The sequence below is a fragment of the Pleuronectes platessa genome, chromosome 19 (genome assembly GCF_947347685.1).
Source record: "Pleuronectes platessa chromosome 19, fPlePla1.1, whole genome shotgun sequence".
In the NCBI taxonomy this organism is placed as follows: domain Eukaryota; kingdom Metazoa; phylum Chordata; class Actinopteri; order Pleuronectiformes; family Pleuronectidae; genus Pleuronectes; species Pleuronectes platessa.
In genome coordinates, this window is record NC_070644.1 from 15,511,579 (window position 1) to 15,520,720 (window position 9,142).

The window sequence follows — 9,142 nt, forward strand, 5'->3', positions numbered from 1 at the left end:
CTGGTTGATCACCTTATAAGGTGCTGTGAATAAAAAAAAAACCTGGAGCACATTGGGAAGCCATCCCAGGATGAGAAGGTGAAAGGTTTAGCCTGTTGGCAACCAGTCGTCCTCCATGCTGCGGTGACCTTGAAGAAGACGTAAACACCTCTGCGTCAACACCTTCCTGATTTGACTTCAGAGTTCACCCTCATGCATGATAGTTACATGAGTCACATCATGATATGGTGCAATGGTGGCTCACACAGTGAGACATCTTTATATGGTCTAGAATGGTGGTGAAAGGCATGTGCTCTGCATGTTTTTTTTTTTTTTTTACATTTTAATAACATGCTTCTTTATTTACAGTTCCAGTTGCCTGATTAACTCGTAATAGGGGGTTCAGGTGGAGTCTGGAATATGATGATTTGATCAAAGGTGACACCAACCTCTGGATTGGATAGGAGTTTATAACAGTGTGAACTGAAGCCTAGATTATAGATATTTGTTAAAGCTTAGCCGATGTTTGAACCTGAAACTAGTTGTTGTTCTTGAAATCCATCAGCAACAGTCTTAGTACTAAATTTCCGTCTGAATATAAAGCTATGCGGTCAGAACAGAGATCATCCACATCTTGATAACTTTGCATTTGAAACCTTATCATCCAAAGCAACTGCACGACTCGGTTTTTGTGATTCTGCTGCACCCACGTGGACAAAAACTTTATTACATTGTAAAAAAAAAAGTTAAATGATCTGTAAATAGTTTCCGGCTGAATTTAGTTGAGCCTATTGTTTTTTTAACTCCTTAATTCCTCTTAAATATAGAAATATAAAAAACATTATTATCACACAGTTGAATTACTTTCATAGCATAAATCCTGTGGATTTGCTGCTGTCCGGCTCTCACTATTTACGAGATACAACAAAATAGATACTGAAAGGTTTGAATGAGTCGTCTCTGGTGTTATAGTTGTGAAAATGTAATTTTGAATCGGAAATAAAAATGAAATAAAAAAAATGCCCCCATGTCTCTTTAAAAAACGGGTCCACAGTGACGCGGGCGGAAACGAGAGCAGGCAGTATCGTGAGATCTACACGCGGGGTCAAAGTTAACACATCCCTGTAGCGACCATGTGTATCCACCACTGTGTAAAATGCGTTATTCCTAAATATTTATAAATACGGTCCCTAGACTTGAAGTGTAAAGACGGACTTTACGTGTTCGGTAAATTAATCCAGCGTGAATCTCCTGCGCTGCTTCGCTCGCCTCATCTGAAACTCCAGCTCTCATCGTGTGGCAGCAGGTTTCCTGAGGATGGCTTGACAACGTGACATGTTTACAGTCCGACCCGCGGTCAGTGCCTTAGTTAAACACTCACAGACGATACAGACAAGAGGTGAGTCCACCAGAAGCCATTCAAAGAATCTTCTCCATTCTCTCTTTACATCTGTCAGCTCGATTTGGGCACAAAGTCTTTGCAGACCTTGGTGCGTTGTCTGTGCGTCCATGTAACAGAGAGCTGTTCTCTCTACAGGTGGCTTTTATAAACTCTGCTGCACGATGACTGAATCACCAAAAGACGAAAACACAGCCAAGCTGATGAAAAGAGCCAACGAGGAAAATGGAGACTCGTCTGAGAGGCTACAGGCTGCAAAGAGATTGAAAACAGAGGGGGAGCAGGCGGACGATGAGAAGAAATATCCTAAAAAGAAAGTGGTGCTTCTCTTGGCCTACTCTGGAAAGGGCTACTATGGCATGCAGGTACACACTGGGGCCCTCGATGTCATTTACAAGAGCTGTATTTCCTTACGTGTGGCTAAACGTCAGAGTTTTCTGTGTTTCAGAGGAATCCTGGAACCGCTGAGTTCAAGACCATCGAGGGCGATCTGGTCACTGCTCTTGTTAAGTCTGGCTGCATTCCTGAAAACCACGGTGATGACATGAAGAAGATGTCTTTCCAAAGATGTGCCAGAACCGATAAGGTGAGGGTTTATTAATTATCTACAGAACTTGTAAAGTTTTTTGTCAAACGTGTCTTTGCATGTCCATGTTCATTGAACTGAATTGATCACCTTTTTATTTTTATTCATTCATTTTTGCCATGGATCTTGTGAAGCACGTTTTTATTCATGGTGGCAACTTTTCAGCTGTGACCTGAATCATGTAGCCTCCCTGTCCATTTAGTCATCTTCAAGTATACTCTAATGAGACAAATCATTAAATGTGAAATAAACTGTTTTAATACAGCATGACTGCATTTATCACTAGTACTGTTGCGTCATCTTGACAAAGGATGTTGGTGTTTGTTTCTTTGAACCGGCTCAGGGTGTGTCTGCTGCCGGCCAAGTTGTGTCGCTAAAGCTGCGGCTGATGGACGACGTCATGGAGAAAATCAACGAGAATCTGGCAAAGCAGATCAGAGTTCTAGGTGAGACATCGGTTCCACTTATCTCTTTATAGTTGCTGAATTTCATATTTTGAATATACTTGTAAAATGAGTGAAGGATTATGAGTGAAATAAATTCAAGGTGTTACTCAAATCCACTTCATTTGGTTTGAGTTTGTCTGTTGGCATTGACATTTGGTCTTTTCAATCGCCCCCACAGGTCTTAAACGGGTGACCCAGGGTTTCAATTCCAAAAACAACTGTGATGGTCGTACTTACTCCTACATGCTTCCAACTGTGGCCTTTGCCCAGAAAGACACTGACACAGGGAACACAGCAGCCTTTCGCCTGGACCCAGCGATAATTCAGACGGTGAACCGTCTGTTTGCTCTGTACAAAGGCACCCACAACTTCCACAACTTCACCTCCCAGAAGGCTCCCAGCGACCCCAGCGCTCGCCGCTACATCACAGAGATGACCTGCGGGGAGCCGTTCATCCGCAGCGGCTCGGAGTTCGCAGAGATCACTGTGCGAGGCCAGAGCTTTATGATGCACCAAATCCGCAAGATGATCGGCCTGGTGATTGCGATAGTAAAGGGCTACGCGGATGAGGAGGTGATAGAGCGGAGCTGGGGACAGGGGAAGGTGGATGTGCCCAAAGCTCCAGGACTGGGGCTGGTGCTGGAGAAGGTTCACTTTGACCGCTACAACAAACGCTTCGGAGGGGACGGGCTGCACGAGTGCTTAGAATGGGACCGCGAGGAGGAGCTGATCAAGGCTTTTAAGGAGGCTCACATCTACCCCACCATTGTTGAGACGGAGGGTCAGGAGGGCTCCATGGTCAGCTGGATGGCCACACTTCCTATCCACGACTTTGAAGGGACGGCTAGTGGAGCTCAAGACGCTAAGGACCAGAAACAGGTATCTAAGAAAGAACTTGTATTTAAAACACTCGTGTTTGATTTAAAATTATTTCTTTTGAAACATAATCAAATTGATGGTTTCCTCTTTTTCCTCAGGACAATGCAGATGAAGGAAACGAGACAGATTAGGTCACGCCTGCTGAGAGAATCATGGAAATATAATTTTTTCGTTTGCTGAACTTTAGCTTTATTCTGGTCGAAATGTCCATCTTCCAAGACTGATGTTTTTTTTAGTGGGTTTAAATCTATCTTTTACAAATGTTATTAAACATATAAAAACCTGATAATGAGACTCTCTGTTCTTTATTCAAGTGATTGTTCTCCATTGATAATGTCATTGTCAAACCAATGCGAATGCCTGTATAATTTATTCAGTGATGGCTCCTGCAAAGCATTTTCCTGAAAACAACAGGAAGGGCTTTGATTGATGAGGTGTGTTAGTAGGCACATAGGCCACTTCTGTATAAATTCTAGTCGGATACCAAACATTTAATCCAACGAATAATTTTTTCATGGCCATTTTCTTTTAAATTGTATTGTCAGCTCAGCTTTAATCTGTTTAATTGTATGCGTCAACATGGTCTGGAAACATACGAAAACCACAATCTTTTGTATTAATGAATGAGAAGATTTAATGTCTTTTACAAATACAACTTTAAGAGACAGAATCAACTGAACATTTACCATGAACAGGCTCCCTGTGGTCACAGGACTAGGGTCAATAAAGTTCAATAAACCCTCATTATCTCATAATCTGTCCATGGTATGTTTACTTTAAATTCATGGTATGATTTCAAAGTAATTGTTTTGATGGAACTCAATGAAGAATGTAGATAAATGATGCTACAGAACAGAGCTATGCCCCAAAAACATCACAGGGATGAAGAGGTTGTGACATGAGCTGAACCTTCGCCCTCCAGTCACTAGGAGGCGATACAACATATATATGGTTTGCATTAGTGTCGCATTCAAAACCTCACAAAGTGTAGTAAATTAGCGCTTCCATTGACCTCCCATACTACAGTTATATAAATAGAGTGTGGCAAAATACCAAGCATATATGTAAAACATGATGAAACGTTTTTAAACCATGGATTGAATTAAAAGACAACACGTATACATTGCGTGCCAGTAACTGTGTCCACGTTGTAGTGGTGGGTTGTTTCCTATTCTTGAGCTGTTACTTGAACGCAACATTAGCGAGTAAACATGGCGCCGGCCAAAAAGCGCAACGTGAGTTCCTTAAAATCAACAGAACAATGTGTAAAAACTGCTAAAATCCAGCTGGACGGCAAAGTCGAGCAAATACTGGAGAGCAGGAAACACGCGAACGATGTTTTCGACCTTCTGGAGTTGCTGCAGGTAAATAAACTCGTCTGTCGGAGGAACACAGCTGAACACACGCTGGTTAACGTCACAGCAGCGTTTAGCTCCCGAGGTAACCCTGAGTTATTCTGTGTTCGCAGTCAGAGAAAGAGAAAGATGTCATCAGTGCCGTCGGCTCCTGCAGTAAACTGTTCTGCACCTTGTTGGAGAGAAAAGCCCTATTCAAAGGGAAGCTGCCCGGGGAAGAGGAGGCGCTGAGCGGTGAGTCTGACCTGGGTACTCTTGGTTATGAGCCCCACTCTCTAGATACATGAGAGCAACACTGCTGCACCCACAGTTCACGATACTGCTGGGATATCACCTGCAACTGTAGCTCAAGATCTGAGTTTATATAACAAGACATAAACGTGTCTAATACTCTGGGTTTGACCTACCTGGATATCAGACAAGGACTATAGTAAAAGGTGTATTCTGACCCTCCTGTTGCTGTAACAACTGAATCCCCCCTCTTGTGTTGATAAATAAAGTCTTATTTTATCATATTTCATCTTTAATTCTTTCATATCACATGCTCATTTGTGTTTTCTTGTCTTTTCCAGGAGGGTACAGTCCCGAAAAGAAGTATGGCATTTTCATGAGACACCGATACAACAGTTGCGTGGAGATCCTGCTCGAACTTCTCAGTCACGAAGCTCACAGCGTCAAGGTGAGGTGACTGATAACAGAAGGAAGATGCACAGAATCACAAACCTTCCCTATATTGTGATAGTTATTGAATTGGTTTTATTGCCCATCCCCGGTACTACACACAAGTAATTGAATGCAACATGCAGTAGCTGCTACTTTTAATGCCAACTTCATGGTGACTTATGAATCTTCGTGAGTCCTCACCATATTTTTCAAATGACAAAATTAATAAATTATTAGTATTGTAATAGTATAGATTGGATTTTTGGCTTTTAATCTCTTTATTGCCATGACACAAAAGTCAAGTCTAGTTAACTATTAATTTCCAATGCTGCATAAAATGGTTTATTTTAGGAGACGGCCCTGTGCTGCCTGATGAAGTTTGCTGCAGGAGAAGGAGAACATCCTCTGGAGGACTTGGACTGGAGTGAACATTATACCTTCCCGAGAGAACTCATCCAGGTTGGTTAATATATCACCCCCCCCCCCCCCCCCCCTACACACACACACACTACTAGTAATATGAAAAATGATATATATTATTTTTATTATGATAAATGTATTAGTTCATTTGTGTTTTCAATATTGTTTTTGACCGTTGTCACAGGCGTCTTCTAACATTTCTGTTTTCTTTCATGGTTCAGACAGTGATTGACAGACTGCTGTCCAAAACGGCAGACAACTCCCTGCTGATCTCCAAGTTCCAGGAATTCATTGAGATGGAGGACGTACGTTACTACGCCATGAGCTCCATTCGTGACTGTGTGGGGAAAGTCATGGACAAAAACAAAGGGGTAAGAGAACTCTGCACGCTTGTTTATTGTCATCACATCGAATTTGCCGAGCTAATCTTACTTGTCTTGTTCCTCTAAGGCCTTGATGCCCGTTTTCCAGAACAACGCGTTCACCCTCATGTCCAACATCAGCATTCCGAGCCAGGAGTCGGAGCTCACCAACTTTATGGTCAAACAGGAAGGTCAGCAACGGTTTTCACTTTGTATTAATGTCCTCGTTTAAAAAGAAAGTTCTTATAGTGATTAAATTATTGTTATTACTTATTTTCTTTCAGCTAAGCATGAAGACTGGAAAGCTGCCAAACTCAATGTAAGTTCATTTTTAAATCTGACCTTCACATTTCTGTTTGTGACGATGATGTCCCTGAATAACATTTTCAACGTTCCGTTACAGGAGCAGAAGCGCGTGTTTGAGAAGATGTGGCTCGGCTTTCTCAAGTACAAGGTAAATATCTAAACTGCTCAGTTCTAATTATTTTGTTCTTTGTACAAACCCAGGACGCTGTTCCTTAATTCCTCATTTCTGATTTGCAGTTGCCGAGCAGCATGTATAAAAACATCTTGGTGATTCTCCATGACTCCATCTTGCCCCACATGAGTAAACCCACGCTGATGATTGACTTCTTGACTGCTGCCTATGACGTCGGTAAGTTGTGCACGTGGATTAATAAAGACCATGAGTACTGCTAAAGGCATTTTTTCACACCTGGTCTACAGGATGTAATATTAAGATACAATGACATGTTTTTATATCCGCATTGAAGGTGGAGCTATCAGCCTGTTGGCCCTCAATGGCCTTTTTGTCCTCATACATCAACACAACCTGTGAGTACTATGCCAAATTAATTAACTACAATACCAGTAGAAGCCAATCTGACCATAAAGACCTAAATGTTTTGACATAAACACTAAATGTTGTGTCTGTGTATCACTTTTTCAGGGATTATCCTGATTTCTACAAGAAGTTGTATAATCTGCTTGAGCCCTCTATTTTCCACGTGAAGTACAGAGCGCGGTTTTTCTATCTAATCAACCTCTTCCTTAGCTCCAGGTAAGATCACTCACTCAGTCTATCTTGTTAAAGCTGTTTGCATCTGCACTTAGTAAGTAAAGTTAATGCTTGCCAAGTGAGATTACAGCAGCAGCCACTCAGGAGAATTAGTTCTTGCGATCCAAACTGACTGTTTAAAAAAAAACTTCAAAATTTGCTTTTGACTGTTTAAGATAAGCGAAATTATCTTATATGAGTATGTGTGCTTGCCCGCAGTCACTTACCAGTGTATCTAGTGGCAGCCTTTGCCAAGCGCCTGGCCCGTCTGGCTCTCACTGCACCACCTGCAGCCCTCCTCATCGTGCTGCCCTTCATCTACAACCTGATCCGTCGCCACCCGTCTTGCAGAGTCCTGATTCACAAGCCCAACACAGAGGATGGTGGGTGTCAGCCTTTCACTTTGTGATTTGGATTTGATCTGTTTACTAAACTGTCAGGTTTAGATGTTTAGACGCTCAATGTATTTGTTAAAATCTTACTTTAATGTACTGTCCAATCTTCTTCTATGAACCAAGAAGCATTTTAGGATAAATGTATGTTTCTAATCATAATGACAGAAACTCCGGAGGACCCGTATCTAATGGATGAAGAGGACCCTGCTCAGAGCTGTGCCTTAGAGAGCAGCTTGTGGGAAATTAAGGTGTGTATGTGGTGCTTTAATCATCCATGACACTCACTGCAACTTGCTTGTTACTGGCCACAGGTTTTCTAAGTCGTAGTCTGGTTTACAGAAGTTTTCATTTTTCTTCTCTGCTTTTCTACAGACTTTGCAGCAGCATTACCACCCTGACGTGGCCAAAGCTGCCTTGATGATCAACACCCCCCTTTCAGGAAAAGAGGAGGACATCAGCGATGTGCTGGAGTTGACAACATTTGAGGTGATGTGACACTTCCACGTTTGTTTCTGTAGTTGAACTGTTTTGTTAACAGTTGCACAATAGTCTTTTTTAATACATACAAACAAAATGGAAGTTCACTCATCTATTGATTGTATATTAATCTTAAATTGATGTCATCTGAGTAGCTAGAATAATGTCTTGTGTTCTCATTTGCAGCTGATGGAGAGAGACCTGAAGCAGACCCAGACCAAGACTGTCCCACTGGAGTTTGAAACTGCCTCACAGTTACTACAAGGAGGAGGAGATGTGTTAGGGCAGCACTTCTGTCTGAATTAAAGAGCTTATATTTACAGTGTAGCATCACAGTTTGGACTCAACTGTAAATCTGGACACACTCTCCTCTAGATATCATCACGTTTATGCCCTTTTGAGAGCAACGACTGGTGAGAAGACAAACGTATGTACGTAATGTAACTGATCTGGAGTTTTTCTCCATGACCCCTAATGTCCTAATTGTTTGACTGTTTTTCATGAATAAAAACATTTATCAAAGCTCATTGTTGTCATGAATGAATCGCACAATCCATAATGAGCAGATTGAAGCCTATTCAACGATCTGGCTCCACAGTGTTTCTTTATGGTTTATTGTTTTGTGACACATTCATGACGTTCCCCCGTCAGTCTCAATGCTCAGGCAGCAGCAGCAGCAGCCTGTTAAAATAAGAAAAAGCTTAATTCAAATACTTACACATTTGATGAGATTAAGGAAGAGTTGGATTTCTGCTTAGAAAGTCTACAGGAAGTATGATTTGAAATGAATATGTAGTGTGTTTGTGTAGAATCACTAAAATAATCTGATTTGAAATGAATATATAGTGTAGGCTATTTATATTTAATGATTCAAATATATAAATAATTCTAGTACATATATATCAAATAAGAAAAGGGTAATCTAATCTTAAATGAAGATATAATGTACTGTATATCAAATCATATTAGCTCCTCCCACCACGAGTGCAGCATATGAATAAGGAAGTCAGGAGACCGTTTGCGCATGCGCACTTCTCAGAGGAGCTAATTGGACAAAGTGGGAACACCTGTGCTGCTTCCGTGTGGCGCCACTTTAAGTTTTAGTTTCGCCAAAAAATAAAGTG

The 9,142-nt window shown here is 41.5% G+C and overlaps 2 protein-coding genes across 2 annotated transcripts; both read left to right on the top strand.

Annotated features, from left to right (window-relative positions):
- Positions 1-1,051: 1,051 nt before the first annotated feature.
- pus1 (pseudouridine synthase 1) lies at positions 1,052-3,578 on the top strand. Its single transcript, XM_053411094.1, has 6 exons — positions 1,052-1,378; positions 1,517-1,743; positions 1,827-1,964; positions 2,308-2,410; positions 2,589-3,289; positions 3,388-3,578. Exons 1-6 carry the CDS (start codon positions 1,315-1,317, stop codon positions 3,418-3,420), a joined length of 1,266 nt encoding a protein of 421 aa, XP_053267069.1. The 5' UTR covers positions 1,052-1,314; the 3' UTR covers positions 3,421-3,578.
- A 902-nt stretch (positions 3,579-4,480) lies between these two features.
- Positions 4,481-8,545, top strand: noc4l (nucleolar complex associated 4 homolog). Its single transcript, XM_053411039.1, has 15 exons — positions 4,481-4,653; positions 4,758-4,878; positions 5,217-5,323; positions 5,659-5,766; positions 5,949-6,098; positions 6,178-6,280; positions 6,374-6,408; positions 6,493-6,543; positions 6,633-6,744; positions 6,863-6,923; positions 7,039-7,149; positions 7,366-7,529; positions 7,707-7,789; positions 7,914-8,027; positions 8,205-8,545. The coding sequence occupies exons 1-15, from the start codon at positions 4,501-4,503 to the stop codon at positions 8,322-8,324; spliced, it is 1,593 nt and encodes a 530-aa protein (XP_053267014.1). The 5' UTR covers positions 4,481-4,500; the 3' UTR covers positions 8,325-8,545.
- Positions 8,546-9,142: the final 597 nt, after the last annotated feature.

Bases quoted from the DNA above. Each gene is read 5' to 3' on its own strand.
- noc4l (XM_053411039.1), top strand. From the start codon at position 4,501: ATGGCGCCGGCCAAAAAGCGCAACGTGAGTTCCTTAAAATCAACAGAA. The intron at 6,745-6,862 runs GTAAGTTGTGCA...TCCGCATTGAAG, and splicing joins GACTGCTGCCTATGACGTCG to GTGGAGCTATCAGCCTGTTG. The intron at 7,790-7,913 runs GTGTGTATGTGG...GCTTTTCTACAG, and splicing joins GCAGCTTGTGGGAAATTAAG to ACTTTGCAGCAGCATTACCA.
- pus1 (XM_053411094.1), top strand. From the start codon at position 1,315: ATGTTTACAGTCCGACCCGCGGTCAGTGCCTTAGTTAAACACTCACAG. The intron at 1,379-1,516 runs GTGAGTCCACCA...TTCTCTCTACAG, and splicing joins ACAGACGATACAGACAAGAG to GTGGCTTTTATAAACTCTGC. The intron at 1,965-2,307 runs GTGAGGGTTTAT...GAACCGGCTCAG, and splicing joins GATGTGCCAGAACCGATAAG to GGTGTGTCTGCTGCCGGCCA.